Consider the following 24,654-nt stretch of genomic DNA (forward strand, 5'->3'; position numbering starts at 1 on the left):
CCTAACTTGAATGACGTTTTAGCCCTATGAAATGAAGTCCCAACTTAGTGAAGTTAAATCAACATGACGGAGTTGGGCGGGGTAGGTAAAGATGACGGCTATAGGTAAGGAGGTTTTTTTTAACCTCTGATTACAGTTTTTACACGTTCTTGGGATCACGCCCCTTCAGTAAGCATCTAAGTGACCACGCCCCTTCAGCAAACAAATGTGTAATGAAACTGTTGTTTTTAGACTTTCTTCAACTCTGTGGATTGGGGGTAGGGGGGGGGGGGGGTGGAGAGTCTATTTTGATATGCGTTGTGGCTAGTTGCACGTTCATTTCTCGAACAGAATCACTCACACACACACACACACACACACACACACACACACACACACACACACACACACACACACACACACACACACACACACAAATAAACACAGCAAGCTACATACGCTATCAAGCCCATTTGACACCCACACGCCCACACTAACAGCTCATTACCTGGACCACCTAGATCTCAGAAGTTGTATATTTAATCAAAAGTCATGTCAATATTTCAACTTCCAATTTGTAACAACACCCCTGCCAATTTATCGCCCAGTGTGAAGACTCCGTAAGTTGCATGGACAAACTAGGCCAATGTGAAGACCCCTTAGTGTGGTGTGAGTACGTGTTTGGAAACACAACAGAATTAGATCAAGTGCTCAGCGGTTTTCGACTGAGCTGTCTGTTGATCAATCTGATATCATGAAGGCTTCTCCAATCTTGCACCTAGTACCCGGGCTGACCTTACGATATACATAGTGACCTTATGATAGTGACCTTATGAGTAAAGCGACTCACGGAGCCTACTAAAGTGGCTCATATAGCTGATTATGACGGCTCATGGAGTGGCTCATATAGCTGATTATGACGGCTCATGGAGTGGCTCATATAGCTGATTATGACGGCTCATGGAGTGGCTCATATAGCTGATTATGACGGCTCATGGAGTGGCTCATATAGCTGATTATGACGGCTCATGGAGTGGCTCATATAGCTGATTATGACGGCTCATGGAGTGGCTCATATAGCTGATTATGACGGCTCATGGAGTGGCTCATATAGCTGATTATGACGGCTTATGGAGTGGCTCATATAGCTGATTATGACGGCTCATGGAGTGGCTCATATAGCTGATTATGACGGCTCATGGAGTGGCTCATATAGCTGATTATGACGGCTCATGGTGCTGATGAGTGGCTCATATAGCTGATTATGACGGCTCATGGAGTGGCTCATATAGCTGATTATGACGGCTCATGGAGTGGCTCATATAGCTGATTATGACGGCTCATGGTGCTGATGAGTGGCTCATATAGCTGATTATGACGGCTCATGGAGTGGCTCATATAGCTGATTATGACGGCTCATGCAGTGGCTCATATAGCTGATTATGACGGCTCATGGTGCTGATGGGTGGCTCATATGTCGCTGATGACGGCTCCTAGCGCTACTAGTGACGACCAGATCTGAACGACGAATAAATATTTATTCGAACCTACTGTCTACGTCTGCTATAAATAAACCCCGCCCAACGGAGACATTGACAACATCGATTTATTCTTGTTTATTTTCGTCTGGAAATAATTGAAACCCGCTGCTCAATATCGGAACACTAATTACCTTTCAAAGCGAGAAATTCCGATTGCCTTTGAGATAAAGAACCGCAACGTGAGATCGAAACTTTACCCACCCCCAAATCATAACACAAAACCTTGCGTATTGCCCCCCCCCCCCCCACCCCCCAATCATAACACAAAACCTTGCTTATTGCCCCCCCCCCCAATTATAACGCCACCAATTATTGAAAGCAATCAAGCGCCCCTCCCTCCTTCCCTCCCTCCCCACGCCATTATTCCTGGCTGTCTGAGGTAGTGCTAATAGTTGACAGATACCTCATTAGTTTCAGAATGATTTGACGTTCGATGAAACTTGTGAGTTCGAATCCAACCTAGTCATACTTCAAATTGTATTTTTTCCCCCCATTTCAATCAGAAGATTGTACCGTACCTATCTCGCATCGCAGTTATGTAGGTGTTAATCACCTAAGCCTAATTAATCTTTCGACCTTTGACCTACATCCTAAGCGGCGTCCAAGAAACGACCAAGTCAACAAAGCCAGGTATTAGCCGTCATGTACAGCCGGTGTGTTCATTACTGTACCTGTATCTTTAGTACGTCACGTGGTAGGTAGGGGGGGGGGGGGTGATGGACAATGTGTCACAAACCCAGGTAAGGTTGTGAGGGGGGGGGGGACGCTTTGATAAATAACGGTCCTGACATGCGTAGTGTCAACGTAACGATGACTCTGGTCTTTACAAGAGCCCTCGTGTCTATTTTAAGTCTCGACTTATCGCCCCTTCGCCCGTAGACCGCTTGTAAATCAGCCAGTGTTTATCGGTACTGTGTACTGTTTAGTTCAGGTTGGCCGAAAAACATCGCTTCGCTTTATTAAGAATCGAATCTGCTTTTATTACATCCCATGCATGTATCGAGTACAAACGCCATGTCGTAATCGCACACAGCAAATACCGATAAATCATTGTTTGTAGGCTGAAAGACAATAGAGAAAAAAAAAATTCGAACCAAGTTAATAATTAATAAATCTTCTATTTGGCTAGTTGTTTTTTTCCCTATACTCCCCCTCCCACCCACCCCAGTTTTCAGTCCGGGCGAACAGCGACACATGTCGACAGGCTAACCGTGTGTCGTATTGATCCAGCGCGCCGATTAAGACTAATATTGAGTTGGGACATTAACGGTGGAATGTCGCTTCCTTTTCCCCTGTCCCAGTCCGCCTCCCCCCTCCCCCAGTCCGCCTCCCCCCCTCCCCTTCCTCATTAGCCACACGCCCCACTTCGGCGAGCTACGTCACCGGCGTGTGTATCCTTTTGTGGCCGACAACTGGCGAGGTAAAATGTAGAAATAGCCATCAGAAAGGGGAGGGAATGAACTTCAGCCATCAGAAAGGGAGGGAATAAACTTCTCCCGTTTTAAAAATCCACGCTTGGGCGATTTTTCTGAAAAAAAAAAAAGGACGACGTGTTTCAACGCGGAGTGAGAAGGAAAGGAGAGGGGTGGGGGTGTAAATAGAGAGTAGGGGTGAACGGGGGAGGGGTGCGATCGAGAGAAGGGAGGTCGTGTCGTGGTTGGGAATTTTATTGCGATTTTTGCTTTCGCATTGTAGTTCCCAGGCCCCCCGTGTCAGGTTGGTCTTTTTCTCTTTGTCAGCCAACCCGTTGCCCTTGACCTTCCTCGTCTCCTCGCTTGTCTTTATACCACCGGCTACAGATAAACCACTTTTTCTGTCAACGGTGGCTTAAATTAGAACTAGAATCTAGATCTAGTTGGGTTTTTTTTTTTGTATTTGTTTTTTTTTTAATTTAACACCGCGCATCTCATCCGCGCATCGCCAATTTTTATTTTATAATCCTGAGATTTTCTAAATTTATTTTTACCAGGTTAGACTAGATTCTTATAATTTCTACATAACTATTCATTAATTTACTTTTATAAATAAAACTGTCTTAGCAACAATAAAAAAAAAAACTTCATTATCATCATATAGTAAATAGCATTAGATTTGCTCTCACAAAATTAGGTTTTGTACTTTTTAAACAACGTGCCTACCGCGCAGGAAAATGAACAGGCATTTCCTCATCGTCTCACCTCCTCCGTGACCCTCCCCACCTGAACCCCTACCTGAACCTCGAACTACCTCCTCCTTCGTCCTTGTCTAGGAATGCGCACATTTAGTGGGTCATCACCGGCCATTATTTGCATACTTTTACCTGTGAAAGGAACAGCGAGACTCGCCTTGCCCTACACTACCGGGCGCATAAAATTTCAAATCCGCTCTACACCATTAAAACTTAATCTAAGTCACACTAGTAAATCTATTCTCGCTCTACTTCCGACAGGGCACGCGCTTCACCCCGCCACCCCCTCGCTAACACCCCCTCATCATCAATCTTTTCAGAGCCATTCAACGCCATTGAAAAAAAAATACTTTATCAAGGGAGACAAATACGACTTTCTGAATTTCTAATTGTCAGATCTTCGCCTCAGTGATTTAGGGTGTATCTAGTAAAATACAGGGGTCAGTGCGTGTTTAGTACCACGTCAATGGAATTCAATATTGTCACTTAATGTTTAGCTCGGTGACTAATACCTGTTTAAAAATAGTTTCTTTTTTTTAAACCCCCCTCTCCACGTATAAATCTCTAGGCGAATCGACGCGAAAATCAATGAAGCGATCGGTATGTTTAAGCGAATATTTATCTCAATATTTCCCCAGTCAAAAGAGGTTATGCAGTTATTCAACTACAACAAGCCATGAGCCGCATTATTCTTGTTGCAACAAATACTGGAAAATCTCGAGGGTTAGTGCCCCGCCGAGCGCTTCCCCCCACTCTCTCGTTTAATGATCGCAGTATAGTTACCGCTTTTCTCCCACCGTACCAACCAGCCATGGGCAGATTTTTGTTTCTCTCCCCTTTTTTTTCGCGGTGTGTCAGATGGGCCGACTACCACACCGATATCTTAACCACCGCTTCGGTCCCTTCACCCCCGTACTTCTCCACTGTTGAGACGAGAAGGCAGGCACGCAGATAAAGCCAGTTAGCCAGCACAACACATTTCGAGGGGGGAAAAAATACGCACGATACAAAACACCGCCACAACATTCCCTCTCCTCGGCCCTTCCCGCCTCAGCCCTCGCCTCTTCGCTCGTTGGCTGAGCCTGCGTCGGAAAAGTGGCTCGTGTGTTTTTTTTTTATTTTTATCATCACACAGAAATTTTACGACATATATTCTCCTTTGTGTCAATGCTGAATTCGAGCTTTCTAATACGGCCATGTCGTGATGATAAGCGGACTCAGCCCGTGTGACCTCCCGCCTTATTTACACCTTCGCTAGTGCTTATTCATTCATTCTTACATTCCGCTGTGGACTATTACTAAATAAACATGTGTGCTCCCTGTTTCTTGTGAATGTGTTTGGAGAGAGGGATGGAGGGCACAGAGACTGCATTAACTGGCTCGATTCAGTTATCCTTTCTCAGGTAAAAAAAAAAATAATTCACTTTTTATTTTATTGTGTACAATACAAAGCTACCGTGTACAATACTTAGACTAGTACACATCAAGTATACAAACATCGATTTAGTTTTAATTACATGTACTCAGTGCAGAAAGTGCAGGGTAATTGTTTTGTTTCTCTGCTTATTCAAGTTAATAGCACTCGTGTACCATCTACTGCGATGGTTGTTCGAGGGCCTTATTTCAGATCAAAAAGGAGTGAATGGAGATACTCGAAGTAGTGTCAACAGTATTGCAGCTGAGCTAATTGATCACTTAATGTAATTAATTAGTAATTAGATACCTGAGCTTCATACACCAGCAGCTGACGTTAGTATAGGTGTGTGTGCTGGGGGGGGGGATACTAAAGTACTTGTTTACTGAATGTATTTGCTGTTACTTATTGACTAACTTAGTCTAGTGAAACGTACAGTTTAACTTTCAGACTACACCTATATTTTTGTATCTTAATATTAATTAACATTTGCTTCCATTTATAAAATTTCAACTAGTCTACTCTGGAGTATAGATTTGTAGTACGTTTAGTGTAGGCCTGTGTGTGTGTACTATAGTCACTTTAGACTGACTGTACAATAGGCTCAATTAGTTTCTTCACATTTACTTATCCTGGTAATATAGCCTATTATTATTGTATTTCCAAAAATTCCTTCGTTATACAATAGACATTGAGAAATGGGACTTTCTGTATAGCCTATTTTAACATAATGATGGCTTTGTTGTGTTCAACATGAAATTATGTGTATACGACACATTGAAATTAAAAGCAATCTATAGACTGTACGAGACATGCCATGTTATTTAAGTTTGTGAAGCAGCGAAGCTTGTGTTTGTTTATTCAGTCCGAGGTTTTATCAGAGTCAATCTCCGTATATCAACACGAACCCCTCGTCAACATACACCTCGCCAACACATCTCTCGTGAACACACTTCTCACGAGTCCACCTACACACGTGTACCTCTCCCCAGTCCGAAGTCTGAAATGTGGCGAAGTGTTCTGCTGGGTCCAGTCGTGTGTAGTACGGGTGGTGGTGTGTAGTTCGTGTGGTGGTGTTGGGTATGGTAGTGTGTAGTTCATGTGGTGGTGTTGGGTATGGTGGTGTGTAGTTTAGGTGATGTTGAGTATGGTGGTGTGTAGTTTATGAGGTGGTGGTGTGTACTTCATGTGGTGTTGGGTATGATGATGGTGTGTTGTTTACGTACTGTTTGGTGATTGTGTGTACTGCATGTGGTGGTTGTGTGTTGTTTATGTGTTGTTTGGGGATGATGTGTACTACATGTGGTGGTTGTGTGTTGTTTATGTGTTGTTTGGGGATGATGTGTACTACATGTTGTGGTTGTGTGTTGTTTATGTGTTGTTTGGGGATGGTGTGTACTACATGTGGTGGTTGTTTATGTGTTGTTTGGAGATGATGTGTACTACATGTTGTGGTTGTGTGTTGTTTCTGTGTTGTTTGGGGATGGTGTGTACTACATGTTGTGGTTGTGTGTTGTTTATGTGTTATGTGATGGTGTGTACTCCATGTTGTGGTTGTGTGTTGTGTATGTGATGCTGTGTATGATAAGCTGATAAGGGTGAGACAACATGGATTGTCTGGTCTTTGTTGTCTGGGCTGGTCAACATGTAATGATAGCAGACACTCTGTAATAGACACACTCGTTTGTATTAGACACACTCGCCTGTATTAGACACACTCGCCTGTATCATACACACTCGCCTGTATTAGACACACTCGACTGTATTAGACACACTCATGTTTATTAGACACATCAAGCACATACAAACACTATATAAAATATACAAAACTGGACCTTATAAAAACGTATACAACAGATTCTGGAACATACTAAAACAAATACTCATCCAAATTCATAACATCAACAGTGTTTAGACGCCGTATCAACAAACACCCACAACTACAGAATTATATTGTCACTAATCTAAAGGTTAAACTAATGGTTACTTCTGTTATACCCTTCTGTCTACTGTGGTGTTTTATTTATTATCAAACTGCAGTCTTATCTCATGTGCTGAGACAAAGAAGTTACACGTAACTACAGTTAACCATTACGCCTAATCTTTGCCTTATAGCTGTCAGACACTAGGCCTAATCTTCGCCTTGAGCCTATGTTTACAAATCTTAAATGGAAAATTTCTAATTTAAACTTTGTTTTCGTTTGAACAATATGCACTCTTTGTACTTGGCTTGTGTTTTATTACTTCTAAACTTTACCTTCATCTAAACTGATTGTTGATTAGGGTTAGAATGTTAATTGAATCTTAATAAAGATTTTTATGCTATTGTTTATAAACCATTTTATGAAATACTCTATGGCTACATTCAGGATGTTTTAAAATTCTGTAATAACTTTTTTTATCAAACAGTATACCAGGACCCTTAATTACACGATTTGAAAAGTAGGATAAACATTTCTATTTTTAGCACTACACACTAAGACGACACCAACTGAACACCGTAGTTCTTTCTTCGTCACTGAACCCCAGACCCAACCCAACCCCACACCCTCCTCATGCTTGTATGATTTGTTCCCGTTCATCGAAACTCGTGTTCGATTTTAATAATCTACCCAACCGTTATTGAATGTATCGCCCCCCTCCGTCTGAAAACGAGACCAGAAAGAAGTCGTCTGCTAGATTTTCTCTCGTTCATATACCCTCAGTCATTCCTCCGGTTTTAGTAGGTCATTCGTTTTTCTAAAGACCTCTTTTAAAATAGAAGTGACTTGTGTTCCCGCACAGAGCGAAGTGTTAGCGAGGTTGTAAATAAGCTAACTATTGATACAGTGTTAAGTGGCTTTCTAAACGCATTGGCTTCATACTCGGCTCCCTTTTATTCACTGGCCATGTTAACGGGGGTCCTACACAGTGCCTGGTAAAGGGTTAATACATTTGCTTGTATACCCGATCTTTTTAAACCAAGGCTTTTTCAATTAGAAAAAAAAATGCTTTCGAATTCTGTTCTTTTAAAATATCTCTTTTAAAAGTTGTAACCGTGGGTGAATTAATTAAGTGCATTGATTGATTGATTCGATGCCTAATGTTGTCAAGTCATATTTAAAAACAGTTTAGTCAACAGTGGGTGGTTATACAAGTGGCAGTCATTCGTCCGTCTAACATATTCGGTGGGTCAGTGAGTAGATACTCTCATGTACACAACACGATGTACACAACACCATGTAAACACAAAAACATGTACAAAACACCATGTACGTAACATGTACACACAATCACCCTGTACTCATGTACACTACACCAAGTACACCCTGCTCCATGTAACAACACGATGTACAAAACACCAAGTATACACCATATACACACACATATACACAGCACTTTGTACACTCTGCACCCTGTACACTCAGCAGAATGTACTCAACACCATTTGTACACTACACCATGTACACTACACACAGTACACAGTACACATCTACTTGTTCGACCCCACACGGAAGACAACTACAAAGCCAACTTCAATAATAAATACAGACTATTTACTCTGTTAGCGTAGCGCCATCTTCAGAGATTAGACAAACATAACAATATCAACTGGGAATCTCGTTACCATTGACTACCTTACAATACTGAGATTACATGCGCCTACGTTTTTTTTTAAAGAGACACATCTTACACCTTACGTCACTTACTAGTCCAGTACCCAAGTCTTATCTGGCTATTGAATATTCATAACCTGACCCTTGTAATATTACCTGGCCAGACCCGTGTACTATTACCTGGCAACTGGTGGCTCGTCCACCAGCGTCTGCCACGTGACTTACGGCTTATCTGGCGTGATTTCTCAGAGCTGAAACCCCCATCCCATAATCCCATATCGCACAGGTCTAACTAAAAAACCCAATAATTTGTCCATCTGACCTTTGACTTTGTGATGTTGTGTGACTATTACCGTACTACCCACCTACATTGGATGGTGGTGTTTTCGTTGGTGATCAATGTTTAGATTGACACATTTAATAAACTGCCTTTATTATCTTAATTTAATGTAAGCCATTGGTGGCATCACAGCGTAGTAAGAATACATCGAAAGCACTTTTAGCAATCGCCGAAAATCCACAACAAAGACCATAAAACCCACACAAAAAACCCACCAAAAACACAAAATGTGTATTAAAAAGATACCAGCCCACAACAAACCCACTAAACACCCATCAAATGACACAAATAGCACTCCAAAAAGTCATTAAAAACACACCAAAACCCACTTCTCTAGAAACATCCCATTGTTTCCATCAGATCCATGTCTACCCCCCCCTCCCTCAAGACCCCTTACTAACGGTAGCGTGTTGTCCTACCCCCCCCCCCTATCTGCTCACTGCACCAATAAATCCATTACATCCCGTAACTGCTACCATGCTCCATGCAAGATCCCATTACTGTAATTATCTTTCAATTGATTAAAATCCGGCGTCGCGACAAAGGAATGAAAAAATGTCCTCGGCAAATGAGTAAACATACCCAAGCCTACAAGCATATTGCCTGTCTTTGTTTCGAGGAAAATCGAAGTGTTTAACTGCATATCTTGTAAGGGAGCGATTTCAAATAGGTGAGAAGCTAATATGATTGGTTGTGAGAGCCTAATATGATTGGTCGGCTTATGCTGGAGAATCGAAAGGGTTTTATTTGTTGTGATTTTTTCTTCTACTACATGGGTTCTTTGTTCACATGTCGTACTGTGATTTATCGAACCATATACTTCCAGTACTCTTAAACTCCAGCTAAATTAATCTTACGTATCACAATCCATAGATAATTAATTACACGAAGTGTATTTTAACCAGATTATACGAAAACGTTGAATTAATCCCTCGATAAATCATTAAATTAAAACCTTTTTAAATTTTAAAATTTAGTTATGTTTTTGAATAGTCTTATCAAATACTTGACACTACTGATTACGTCACTGATAATAGCTATGACGAAATACCCAGTCAGGTACTTCTATAAATAACCCAGCTCGTGTTATTCCAATTTGACACATTACTAATACCTAAATATGTGACAGGAAGTCAACCTTCCACGTGCGTCGAATTTTTACTTCGCATTGTTTGTACCAGCTCGTATTCGGTTTACTTTTGATTTTCTAATTGCGACTTAATTTCGCGCGTCAGAAACTCGCATCATCGCCCCGCTCCCTGTAAGCTCAGGGTAAGCCTATATCAGCAGTGGCGGTCGCACAATAAAGGGGAAATACCGCGAGAATTGTTTCCGTCAATTAGTCGAGTCATGTATACCCTCCCTTGTGCGTGGGATTCCAGGATTGGAAATCGAACGTAAATGACAGTATTAGTATATAGCAACTGGTTTATCATTTTTTATCTAACCTGTTTTAATTATTTTTTCTTAATTAGTTTTGTGTGTTAATAATTAAACACTATATTGTTGTAAAATCTAATCTTAATAGAAAACCTTTAAAACGTTCAATTGAAGTATGTCTACCTGTAATTTTTTTTTTTACCTAGCATATACGCCTGCACGCCTTGCTTCAAAGACTATAATTGCCGCGTAGGGCGTCTCTCCTGGTGCCAGCCGTCTAACTTGTATTGATATTCTGGGAAATGAGGGGGTATTCTTTTCAAATTGGCCTGGCTGAAATAATCGGTTAACTGCTTCTAAAACGGATTGTATTGTCGTCTTTCATGTACCCCAAAGCTGCAGGCATTGTGATAGGTTTGTGGGGCTGTGAACTGTAGGTTTGGTTTGTTGAGATTCCTTTCCGTTGTTATACAAATGTTAATTTTCTTTGTATTATCACGGGATAAAAATAGGTTTCCATGTTAAAATAATCGGTTCGTGATTTTAAATTGGCTTCCCTATGGCTAAAATAATGGGTTTCCTGTTGAATAATGGTTTCCTCATAAGTTAAAATAGTGGGTTTCCCCGTGTGTTACGACAGTGAGTTCCCCATGGGTTAAGTCTTGTGGGATGAGAAGAAGGGAAGGGTTGGGGAATCACAGCCAGCGGTATCTAGAACGAGGCATGGCATAAAACGTTAGAAAAATCTGGCTCATGAAAGCAGTTGCTCAAGTTACACACTTGTATAAAATAACCAGCTCGTTCGTTTTTTTTTTGCCTAGTTCGACTTCCTAGACAAGTGTCAGTGTTAGCTCCCCTTGCGAGCGAGTTTGTTCACGTGAACTGCTGTTTGAGGGCTTCTGCGTGACGCAACAAGGCGTGGGCGGAGATTGAAGCATTCGATTAGAAATTAAACAATATAAAAACAAAATTAAGTTTTTAAAAAAGTGAAACGGATCGCGGACGCCAGATCTCACAAGTGTTTCATGGGCGACTGGAGTGAAACAATTTAGGCGTGGTTGTGTTAGGGTTGCGCTAGGGTTGTCCTCTAACTTAAACACCACTTTTTTTTACCTGCCTGCACCAGAATAAACGACGCACCGTAAATAGACGTGACCTCAAATGTGAATGGTTTGTCTCCCCTTACGTTTAGTCGAACACTGGTTGCCTGCCCCTTCTCCCCCGTCTAGTGCTAATTCCTGATTTTTATGATTTCCCTTTTAAAAAAAAGTTCACTCAATGTTAAAAAAAATTATTAGATATTTTAAAACTATTTTTGAAATCCCCCCTACCCCTCCCCTACCCTTACATACAACCAGTTCAGCAGCCTTTCCAAACTCAGACAAAAATAGAGACCCCGCACCACAATTAGATCGACCCCATGAACCGCTACACATCAGAAACCTCAAAATTGTTATTTTAAAAATTCGCTTGTTTACCGCGGGCCACGACAAGTAAACAAACGAATCCGGCGTGTGTGCTTGCACCTCTTGGCTGAGAGCTATGGGCTGAGCCCGGGGGAGGCATGAGGGGGAGGGGGGGGTAATCTGAAAAATTAGCTTTAAATTTTTTTGTTACCTGACTCGTATTGACAAAACATAAACAATGTTACTTGAACATTTGAAAGTATCAAGTCGAAGTTGCTGCTTAGTTATGGTTACTTGTTACTTGCAACATTTGAAGGTATTAAGTTGCTGCTTAGTTTATGGTTAGTTGTTCCTTGCAACATTTGAAGATATCAGACCAAAGTTGTAGGTTGGTCTAAGGTTAGTTGTTACTTGCAACATTTGAATGTATTAGGATGAATAAGTCAGGAGGTTTATGGCTAAACAGGCTAATGTTTTTCCTTAACTAACCACTTGAGGAGAGACGACTTGAGTAAATTAAACTAATTTTACCCACCAGTTTTACGTACCAGCAGCTAATTTTTTTAAACCAAAACAACTGCACTGTTCTACGACAACGTTATGATCATTCAGGGAAGTCGGGGAAGGGGGGATGAAAACAGGGAAGGGGTGAGTGAAACAGGGAAGAGATGAGTAAAGCAGAAGGGATGGGATGAGTGAAGCAGGGATGGGATGAGGGAAGAAGGCATAGGATGAGTGAAACAGGAGGGATGAGTGAAGCAGAAGGGATGGGATGAGTGAAGCAGGGATGGGATGAGTGAAACGGGAAGGGATGAGTGAAGCAGGGATGGGATGAGTGAAACGGGAAGGGATGAGTGAAGCAGGGATGGGATGAGTGAAGAAGGCATAGGATGAGTGAAGAAGGCATAGGATGAGTGAAACAGGGAAAGGGTGGGTGAAACAGGGAGTAAAACCGAACAGTGAGTGGTAAATGACGTAACCAAAACGCGGGTGAACTTTGCACCGTTAATATGTCGACATGACCTGCTAATTGGCCAGCGTTTTGGCACAGATTAACACTAGCTAGAACCTACACGTCCCCCCCCCCCTCCCTTGCCCGTCAATAGTTTATTGTGAAACTGTTATACATCTTTCACCCAGATGATAGATTCTCTGTGGGATCTATGGATCTACCCCCCCCCCCCACCAATATCCTGTCTTGTCCCATTTAGATCGTCATCTCCATGGTGACCGAGGTAAACATTGACAGTTGTCACAGTTACGTCACAGTATGCTGCTAGTATCATGATGTCCATGTGCCACGTACTGCTTAAATTTGACTTTTAAAAGTATCATGATGTCTATGACTTAAATTAGATAACCTTAATGCCGACCCACATCACTTTACCTCAATCTCCCCCCCCCCCCCCCCCCCCCCCACCACCACCTCAGGACCCAGGGAAAAAAGATGAGAGCCGGTTTAAACCCTCGCACTTAATTTGTGCACCAATTTTTCCTGAGCTCCGGCACTAAAACGACACTCTTATCATTAACCCTTCTACACTAAAACTGATGACGTTTTCAACACGCCCATCTCGAGAGCTCCGCAGCGTCCCCCACCCTTCCCTCCCCTCTTAACGTTTCTTACCTACTGGGCTTACTAGATTCGACTGCGTTTCGAACCTTCAGCGTAAATCTCAAAACATCGTAACTTATAGGTTAAAAAAACTACCGTACTACACATTCATACGTTAGTTTCGAACCGCACGCACACAGTAATAATTGCGCCGATTTGACCCTACCCCAATTAACCCGGCCATACACGGCTACCAGTTTTTCCTTGATTTCTGACCGTCCATAACTCAGATTTTGGTACACTCGAATGTTATAGGGTTAACTACCAGTTTTTCCTTGATTTCTGCCCGTCCATAACTCAAGTTTTAGTACACTGGAATGTTATAGGGTTTTAGTACACTCGAATGTTATAGGGTTAATGTGCTTGCTGGCGCATTTAAGGGCTAATACGTTGTTCAGCTTACATGACCGACCGCGGCAACAGATGCACACTGTCTTGTGGTGTGCGTTCTGTGTTGTGTAATAACTCACTCGCGTTCATTGATTTTTGCTTTATTTCTGTCAGCCTGGTTTGGATGGGGGGGGGGGGGGGGGGTGACTGGGCAAAGAGAGGGGGCGGGATGGGGGCTAATAGGTAAAGCCGATGTTAATTGTACGATACCAGTCGGTCGGTTTTATCATTCGTGTACACTATGTGGGCCAATGTAGAGTCGGACACCTGTGGTATCGGTAAGCTTTACGCGGTATCGATTATTTGACTCCAATCGTTGATACGGCTGTTGTCTCGTGTATATGACTGCTGTCTCGTTTATTTGACTGTTGTCTCGTTTATTTGACTTAAATGACTGTTGTGTCATTTGACTGTATTGTTTAATTGACTATTATGTCATTTGACTTTATCGTTTAGATGACTGTATTGTTTAATTGACTGTTATGTCATTTAACTTACTGTTTTAGTGACTATTGTGTCATTTGCATGCTAGTGTTTTTTTATCAGGACAGGTAGTGTAAACACACCTTAACAGTTCAGGTGTATGGGCAGGCAATAGGGCTGCAGGTGTCTGCCTGTACAGGCAATATGGCTGCAGGTGTCTATGTAACTCTCTGTAATTGTAATTTATAAACCACGTGACAAATTCTCTTAGCAAACACTTTCACGCTGTGACCTCCTTGGCGTGACACTCACGTGACCTTCACTACCTGCCACACGACACACCAATGTACCACCCGCCCACAACCTCGACACTACCCCCTGTGATACTTTCACTGTCGCCCCATACACCCTGCCCATAAACAATCACCCCTTTAATCTGTCTGCTGTAGCCTAATGTAGCCTGGTGTAGCTTTATGTCAAGACGTCTGTCACGTGATCAAATCATTTAGCATCTACAGCACAGTTTTCACAGTCACTCTTTGCCTCGTCACATTTAATATACACACTTCAATTATGAGTTCAATTTGAAGAAAAACAAAACTCCCATTGCGCATGTCCAGAATTGAAAGTTCCGCCTACTTTACAAGTAGAAATTAAATCAACTCCCGCTAACTTCCGTTTTGTATATTTGCTCCGTTCAAGAAACTGCTTTTTTTTGGCTACACTTTCCTTAAGTATTTTAATCACCGTGTTTACACTCTCACTTTCCTTCCCCCCCCCCTACTTTAACATCTCCCCATGAATGAGAGACGGTAGCACGGGCCCTGTCGCAGCCTCCCTCCTGTGTTAGTGGAGCAGGGGATGTTTAGTTTGCATCTTTTGAACTTGGTCAACAAACCGAGTTGTGTCCCCTTCATTGAACTTTGACCCCGTTTCTTTTTATTTTAAATTAAAATACTCAAAGAATTCTCGTGCTCTGTTTAGATAAAGTAGGATCGACACAAAAATGTAATTGGTTTTGCTAGCTACACCTTTCTAATGTAGGTAGGTTGTCGAGTCTAAGAATGTAACGTTTACCTACAAGTAAAATCGTATTTGGACACCATACAACTATAATTTTTTGATGAGACTGTACCAGAATAAATGCCAATGTAATATTACATGGAATATCAGATACAAATATCAGATAGTCATGAAACTCTATCGTAAATTATCTCCATCGTCAAATTAGCCAGCCCTCCTCTAGTCCAATACCGTCCCCCACCTCTCGCCCCAATGACCCCCCTCCCCGGCACATGACCCCCTCCCTCACAGCCCCAGCCCATGACCCCCAGCTATCACCTGTCATGGCGGCTGATGAAGTGCGCACCAGACTGGTCTGACACATCCTTGACCTTGTAGGTCAGCGTGAACCTCCTGGCATAAAGAGACTTTTGTCTCTCACGATAACACGTGCACTACCCACTCGGCCACGTTACTCTCCCTCTCCTGATCTCCAGAACACAGTTTTGAACCCCATCTCTGAACCCCATCTAAAACCCCACTAGCCCAACCTCCAAAACCATATCAACCCTTATCACTATACCGTCCATCGAGCCCCACCCTAAATCCCCTAACATAGTATTCATATCAACAGCCATCTCTAAACTCTAAACCCACCGAACCCAACCTTAAAACCCCACCACCACGACCCTCGAACCCCACATTCTGTAAGAACTTTTCTACCATGTATGTGTGAAACTCTCGTGTGCTCAAGTTCTTCAGTTTGTGCCTCTCATATTTGAATCACACACTGTAAACATATTTTAATACACAAACTCAAGTCGTGATTTCCTGTTGCCGAGCTTAATTATCGCCCTTGTTGATTCTTTCATTGGTTTTTTCCCTTCAATTAACATAATATTAGTGAAGTGTTTGGGTGACTGTGGATTCTGGGAGGAGTCTCGACGTTGTTAACTTTATGTCAGATAATCGGATTGGTGTGTTTGGTGATCGCTTGCTTGCCTATGTTGTTGCTATGTGCAGTCCCGTTGTTTTCTAATCTTAGGTAGTAGGTAGTTTCCCTTTGTTGGTGGACAGCTCCCCCTGCCTAGCCGAAAGTCACTTCGCCAATTAGGCCACACGGCCTACCATTGATTTGTGTTCCTTATGAATGAAGACACTCTTAAAGTTAATAAACTCAACTTCCTCGATTTGGATGAGCTGCATTATGGGAAATCCCGGATGAGTTCACGCATAAATGTTTACACGTCATCATTCGAGCCTCGTTTTAAATTCGTCTTGTTTTTTTTTTAAATTATAACTAGGTTAGCGCATAGAGATCATTTATTGCACAATGCAACTGTTACTAGTGCATATCAGCTACAGCATGTTGGTCTATGGTTAATCCATATGGCTAATCCATTTGGTTAATCCGTGTTAAACACGCTCAACAAAGATACCATGTGCCACATCGTTGCGAGTTGCCAGTTACATTGTGCAGCATGAGAGCTATGTTATTTTTAGTTTGACTTTCTCCAAAGATTTAATTACCCTAACTTGTATGATTTGCGTTTTCTAGAAAAGTTCCGTTTGAGCTTATTTTTAATTCGAATTTTCTCAGAGTTTCTTCCAAACTTACTCAGTCTTTAAAGATTTTTTTCCCTTCAAGACATGATACATCCACACACCCGCACACAACCCACACCCGCACACAACCCACACATCCACTCATCCCTTGGTGGGAGCTTCACTTAAGCGACTTCATGGGAGCGAATTTAGCAGCGGTCAATACACATAAATAGAAATTATTAGCAGCAGAAAATAGACCAACTCTTTGAGTGCAGGCCTCACGACAGGAAAAACAAAATGGCACCGCACGGGCAGTGTGGGGCTGGAACCGTGTCATGCCAGGTGACGTCATCTCGTCGCGTCTAGGAAATTCCCAGAAGCCTGCATAAAGTTTCAATGACGTAGGTTGTCTCACTTTTGCCATATCAATGTCAAAATCAGTGTTAAAAAAAAAAACTTACAATAGTTCAATTTTTTATTTGACAAAAAAAAAATAGTTGACCACATTTCAAAATCGAGCAACCCCCCCCCACCCCACCCCACTCTCTCTGTACCACCACACGTCTACTTAACCACCGCTACGCCCTCGTCCTCTCTCCCTCCCTGCCCCACCCTCCCTTCTATTATCCCCAACCCACCACTGTTATCCGCCAAATTGATTTTTGCTCCGTCTTTTAGCAGTGTTATTCTTTTTATTTTTTTTTTATTTTACCATGGCAATACAATATTGAATTAATTATCTGATTTCAGCCCATGCCCACTCCCCCCGTCCCCCGTCCCCCATGCATCTTTCTCACTGCTCCCTCATCCGTCATTTTATTTATACAACCGCGACTCTCTGTTTAAAATTGTCTAAAAATATCCAACACTTTAGCTGAACGTAAAAATATAGTTTCCCGTTATTTCCCCCGCCCCTCGTGTCATTATTTGCTCCCCCCCCCCTTCCCCACCCCCTTCGCTCTCTGCTTTCCGTCCTGTTGACATTTTCCCCTCCCTCCCCCCCTCCTCATTCACGTGACCCCCTCCGCCCAATCAATAGCCAGCTATCGGTTACCATTTTGTTGTTGTTTTTAACGTTCATTCGTTTCCACTGCTTAAAAAAAAAAATAGCATGGGACGTTTTTTTTTTTCTCTCCCACAAATGCTGATCTCATGCTTCATAGAACTCCGCACACAGTTTCATTTTAATCTACACACTTGCAGGATAATCCTGCAAGTTAATCTTAATCAACATTCTTGCAGGTTAATCCTACCCAACCTACATAATCCGCTGTATCTGGTTCCTTATCCATCTTATAACAATTATTTAGGTCAATAACTACAACCTTTTTTTAACTACTGGGACATTTGACTTCCTCCCCCCCCCCCCCACGAGTCAAACAGGTATCCTATACCTTGCATCTGCCCCACCCCCTACTCCACCCCCCCCCCCCCCCGACAGTAAGTAACTTTTTGAAATGATGAGCTGATGTTTTCAGTCAGGTGTACTCTGGTTGGTTGTGGTTCAGGCTGTTGTCGTATTGATTGCTGCTGTTAGATGGTTGATGGTTCTGTGCGCTGTGGAACATGTGGATGCGGGGGGGGGGGGGGGGCGCGTGGGAGATGGGGGGGGGGGATTGTGTGTCCACTAAAAACCAATCATACCCCGGCTTATAGAGAGCGTGTGTAAGGTTGTGTTCTGTTTTATGAGACAAGTTCTTATGTCTTGATGGAAAGCCGCATCACAAGTCCTGATAGTCCTCAGCTGTCTGTTGGTCCTAACATGTCCTTAATTGACACCATGGCTAGTTTTACATAGGTCCAGTTTAGCGTATGACCAGTTGTAAATATACATACAACATTTGACTATGTGTGTGGTACATAAAATAGCATAACAAGTATTGTATACCGGCAAGTTGTGTACATGGACATTTATGTACACGTTCGGCTATGTACACCAGCACTTGCGTACATTGTCAGTTGTACATGAACAAATGACCTCTCAGACCTGAATTAGCAGACGTTAATTTCCTTCACCTGTGCTGCGGCAACACGCTGATCCAATTTCCATACTAAAAAATCGATGGCAGTGATCGAAAAAAATCACTCTGTGATCACCTGCTGTAATTGAACATAAAATTTGATGTTGTCGACCGCAAGGTGTTGGTGGTGTTTAATAACCAGCGGATGAGTGGGTGCGACATACTGGCCCCACCCCCTCAATAGTGACACCGCTTTGTTGTCGTAACCACACTCCCCCACCCCCTTCTTCCGCAATGGTGACCCCCCACTATTTGTCCCCTTATCCACTCGCCCACGTATATGAAACAAACAAAAAAAGAAAAAGTTTAAATTGCCTATAAGCAGATTGCGTCTAAATGACGGAAACTCAATTACCAATTGATTTCTGTTACGTGACGTCATCACGCTTTGCCACTGACGGCTGCGAGAGGGGGGGGGGGGGAGGGGGAGGGAAATCACAAGTGTTGGGGCGGGAAAGGTCGCGGCGCGAACTCTGACGTCGGCACTGTCTTCTGCTAGAAAATTTTAAAGTTTAATTTTTTTTTTGTCGTGTGACGAAATAGTTGTTTTTTTATTGTTTTAAAACTATATGTCAGTAAATAATAGAAAATGGTGTTAGTGTCTGTGTGATATGTGTGTTGGTGACACTTGTGATGGGGGGGGGGGGGGGGGACTTGCAGTGCATGCTCACAATTGCTAATAGCTAACCCGTTGAAAACATTTATGTCGTTGTTCTGGAGAGAAGGGGTGAGACTGGTGTGGTGACACGTGTTCTTTTGTATTTGTGACACATTTTGTAGTAGTGACATGGTGTTTTAAGTGACATTTTGTGGGTGATTTGATGTTTTGCAGTGGTGACATTTGTTGGTGTTGGCGTGGTGTTAGGCAGGAAGCTGTCACCAGAGCATTTGTTTTCGCTCAGTGCAACAGGTGTATGACTGGTGTTGACAATCGTACCAGTCACCCAACGAATGGTTAAGTCACCCTGATGTCCAGAGTTTACCGCCCCCCCCCCCCCCGAACGAAATGAAATTTATATAGAAAATATATACTTTTAACAGTGTCCCCCCCCCCCCGACTCCTGGTGGTTTGGTGTACATGTACACGATAGTTGAGCATCCAGCCCGTAAACAGGGCGTTATCAGGATTCCAGAACTTTCTGGGATGTCAATAGATTGTTGACTGCCAGTGAATGATTGTTTGTGGTAGGGCAGTCGGGAAATTCGACACGCGGGTGACGTCATCGCCTCTTGGTGGTTGTTTTTAGCTTTTTCTTAATTTATTCTCATTGCCCATGTTTCATAAACCTTATTCAAACAGAGTTTGTTGATATTAAATTCCAAACCCTAAGTTCAATATTTGTAGACCTATATGATATATCAGATTGTGATAAACACACGCCTTTTATTGTATGGTACTGCTAACTGAAAAGTACACTTGTGAATACTTAAATTGTTTACCACGTTGACAATAATTTTATGCCGTTTATTTAATCATTTCACCCTTATGTTGTCTTGACTTAAACACTGTATTTTTAAAAAATGCTGTTCAGCAAAATATATTACAATGTGGCAACCCGTTACAACGGACGTGAAGCCATCCAATATTTTATTTAATGACAAGGGAGGCCACTTCCATGTCACTTGTCCCAAAAAACGAACAAGATGGCAGACACGACAGTCCGAGTGTACGCCATAACAAAACAACATTCTCTGGAGGGAGAAAAATGAAAACACCTTACAGTAGTTCATGGGGGAAGACCAGAATTGTGTAACTCATTTATCAAACGGAGAAATTTTCGCCTTGTTTCACCTACTTTTGAAACCACCGAAACAGGTGGAGAGAAACCTTAAACTTTTGACATTTTTATTTGAAACCAGGTTTCGGCTGAGAAGCGAGATAAGGGAATGGGTGGTATTTTATTATACATAACATGGCCTGCCCCCTTTTAATTGGGAGATAGAAATCAAAGATAAAATACAAGGACTTCTCTTCTGGCTAATTGGTTTACCAGTTGGCTAATCTTGGCATATTACATATTTACATTTTTTTTATATTGCCTCATAAGGCGGCATAAGCTTTTTTTAAAACCTGGTAAACCAGTAGACTTCTAGTTTTTATTTAGATCTAGATCTAGTCTAGATTTATATATTTAACCTGCATTGACTTATTACTCTCACTGAGAATTAGACGTCTATGTATTGCTGCTGTGCTAAATCATTAATCAACATCTAGATCTAGTGAATAGTTCTTGATCTATAATATTCTGGTCCAGTTAAATTTGTACATGTTTATCACCTGAAACATTGTGTTTTTTTATATTTTGAACCAGTATCCTACAACAGTATTGTAAACAGAAATCTATTTTTAACATTTTAGTATTTGAGTCAACAGGGTTTGTCACCTTTTATGATAACCAACATTGACTAAATTAATTGGGGGGGGGGGGGGGGGGGAAGGGGGGATGTGGACTAGAGCAAACAAGTTATCTCTTAGTTTTCCCAAAAAGTAATTTATTATTAGAAACACTTCTCTTTTGCTTTGTTAATTTCCCCCAAGGTTTTTATTACATTCAAATATTATTAAAGCTCTATTAAACATTGCATGTAGCCATAAAAAGTATTGGATGTTCAGACTTTGAATATGATACTAGTGCTATGTGAACATTCACTTTTTGCTATGAGATTAAGGTTTACTTTTTACCAAGAAAAGCATTTACAGGCACTAACTGCCTTCTTAGTTTTCTAAAACAAATGTTTAATTTTAATTTTTTTTTCTTTAGTGGAGACCCAAATGCAGGATGGGGAGGACCAAATCCAGGCCAGACTCAACTGAATGTTGTCACCACCATCTTCCCAGTACACACGACACAGAGTGGACCATTTACACACAACACACCCGGCTTTGCCAACACGACCATGACTGGAGCATCTGGTCATGGTCAGCCGCCCCAGGGGTACCCCAGCATGAACAAACCTGGCTACAACCCCCAAGCTATGGCACCCTACAAGTGAGTTTTGTCAACACATTCAATCTTGGTTTCTTGTAGGTTTATTGGTATAGATTGTCTAGTGTTGTCTCTAGACTTGTTTAAATTTGACAAGCATAGCATTTATATAAAAAATTAATGGCCTAGGCATAACAACTTTTTGAAAATCTAATCATACAGATTTTCCCAACTTTTATTTCAAAAAAGTCATATCAAAATCATTTTATTTGATTTTTTTTATACCAAAAATTGACACTTGGGATATAATCAAATTTTTCTCTATTTAATGTGATTTCAGTGGCTACCCACCCACCCCTAACACACCTGGCTCTAACCAGCCGCAGATGTCAGGTGGAGCCCCCAACGACTACACGGCCCCGCCTGGAGCACTTTCAGCAGCGGCCTATGTGGCTGCAGCTGCAACGGCCACAGCTACAGCCACGGCCACAGCTAGCATGGTGGCCATCCAGGAACAGCAGAATCAGCAGCAGATGAACATCAACATGCAAATGAACATGAATAACCAGTACGCATCTGGCATGCAGGTATGAACAGACTCTAGAGGTTCACTGCTCGCCATTGAAATTCTATTAGGCTTAATATAAAATACAACAAAATGAGCATGTTTATACTTGTATTGAAATTGGGTGCTAAGATTGAAATGACAATTGTAACATGCTCAGTTTGTTAAAAGTTTCCACTTATTCAACTGGACACAGTGTCATGCCTGTGTTTTATAAGTATATGGAATCTTATCCTCAGATGCCACCCAACCAGCATCAATATGGGCCCCAGTATCCACCTGGTATGCCAGGCCAGAGACATCCGGGGCCCCCCATGTCTATGGGGGGTGGCCCATGTCCAGGCCCTATGAAGCCAAACATGTACCACAGACGACCAGCCCCCTACCATAACCCTTACATCCAGAAGAGACCACCAATGTATCAAAATGGTGCACAGATGGAGGTGTGTATACCGCTAGTTAACTCTACCTTATCACTTCATGACTTGTCACAATTTTAACTCTGTTAATTTTCTATTACCTGTTTACATTTTTAAAAAGTGCTAATGCAGCACCCATTTAAAAAAATGTATTCAAACTAAAATGGTTAGCTAAAATAACCATCTACATTTCGACATACAAGCTTGTTTGTATAATAGGGAAAAAATTAATTTGGACACACAACAGACCTGTTTATGCTAAAGCTAGCAATATGTTGTACATTTTTATGGATCTTTGTTTAATGAATTCATAAAATCAGGCCAACAGCTGTTGTGTAGCCAGCAGTTTACCAATGTATACATCACTGGTGGTGTAGCTTGTCATGCTCTAACACAGTGTGCTTGATGTTTCAGTTTGTCTCTGGTGGTCCCGGCCCACATGGCCCCTACATGCCACATCAGCAATACACAGGCAAGCCTGGCTACCCTCCGGCCCAGCAGCCCCTACCCTCCCCCACGTATGTGATGCCCCAGGGCATGACACAGATGAGGCAGGGAGGACCTTCACCATACCCCAATGGTCAGCACCCGTACATGACGCAAGGGCAATACGGTCATCCCCAGCGACCTACAGGCCCAACGCCAAACTATAGCCAATACCCTGGGCAAACAGTAAGAAACATTGCTTTAGTGTTTATATATTTATTTGAGCCAAAACAATACCTGGCTTTATTTAACATCTTTATTCAGAGAATACTTTCACTGCTATATATTACAACGGTTAACTTAGTTTATGGTATGGTTTAAGTTTAAATAGCCAATACTTGAATTTTTCAATGAATTTTTCCAGCCCAATAGCTTCCCACACTCGCCCATACCTGGCAACCCAACACCACCAATCACACCCGGGTCAGTACCAGGTTATCCAGGTGATATGAAACCCAGTTATCCACCGGATGTAAAACCCATGGTTGTCAAATCAAGTAAGTATTACATCACACATGTTTACCTCAGATAAACTTAAAGTTTTGGTTATGGTAAGGAAAAGTTATTTATAAATTGACATAATGTGAAGTTTAGAGTCTTTGTGGTGGGGAAATGTTATCTTTTAAATAAACTTTTTAAAACCCCTAGTAAAACTTTTCACCTATTATATTTGATTTTTGTTTTGAAAGGTCCTGACGAATTACGGCTTACATTCCCTGTAAGAGATGGAGTTGTCTTACCTCCATTTCGGCTGGAACACAATCTGGCAGTTAGTAACCATGTGTTCCAGTTGAGAGACACAGTGTACAACACACTTATGTACAGGTGAGACCTAAAATAGCTCAGTCTTAAGTCCAAATTAATTAATTCACAGAAGTAAACATTTTAGATTGTTTCATTAACTGCTGTGTAATTTAATATTTTTAACAAAAAATTTACACTCTCAGATCTGACCTTGAACTGCAATTAAAATGCTTCCATCATGAAGACCGTCAAATGAGTACCAACTGGCCAGCATCTGTCACGGTCAGCGTCAATGCCACACCCTTGAACATTGAAAGGGGTGACAACAAATCAACACATAAACCACTTTACCTCAAGGAAGTCTGCCAAGCAGGGCGCAACACCATACAGATCACAGTGACTGCATGCTGCTGTGTAAGTCTTTATTTCCACCCTCCACATGACCACCCCCAACATGATGTATTGATTGTATCAAAAACCAAGAAGTGTAAGAAACTCAACTTTATTTCCCTTGTTACAGTCTCACCTGTTTGTGCTTCAACTAGTCCACCGGCCGAGTATCAGATCAGTGTTACAAGGCTTGTTGCGGAAACGTTTGTTACCTGCTGAACACTGTATCACAAAAAGTGAGTCTTTTGTTTTATCATAATTTATACAAAATTTTCAAGAATTAAACTTCAATTTAAAATGT

The 24,654-nt window shown here is 41.9% G+C and overlaps 1 protein-coding gene across 7 annotated transcripts in view; it reads left to right on the top strand.

The window, feature by feature from the left end:
* Positions 1-24,654, top strand: part of LOC131931346 (zinc finger MIZ domain-containing protein 1) — a 114,888-nt gene that overhangs the window by 84,536 nt on the left and 5,698 nt on the right. For 3 of the 7 annotated variants that reach the window (XM_059288123.1, XM_059288125.1, XM_059288127.1), the window contains 8 exons: positions 21,585-21,812; positions 22,090-22,336; positions 22,533-22,757; positions 23,148-23,405; positions 23,584-23,716; positions 23,909-24,044; positions 24,167-24,377; positions 24,484-24,589. In XM_059288123.1, coding sequence (XP_059144106.1) covers positions 21,585-21,812; positions 22,090-22,336; positions 22,533-22,757; positions 23,148-23,405; positions 23,584-23,716; positions 23,909-24,044; positions 24,167-24,377; positions 24,484-24,589 — 1,544 coding nt within the window. Of the gene's footprint in view, positions 1-4,840; positions 5,091-20,499; positions 20,639-21,584; positions 21,813-22,089; positions 22,337-22,532; positions 22,758-23,147; positions 23,406-23,583; positions 23,717-23,908; positions 24,045-24,166; positions 24,378-24,483; positions 24,590-24,654 lie in introns of those variants that run through there. The other 4 variants (XM_059288124.1, XM_059288129.1, XM_059288126.1 and 1 more) reach the window with 3 other exon arrangements.

This window comes from Physella acuta, unplaced genomic scaffold (assembly GCF_028476545.2).
Source record: "Physella acuta isolate Inbredline_101_S28 unplaced genomic scaffold, ASM2847654v3 ptg001947l, whole genome shotgun sequence".
In the NCBI taxonomy this organism is placed as follows: domain Eukaryota; kingdom Metazoa; phylum Mollusca; class Gastropoda; family Physidae; genus Physella; species Physella acuta.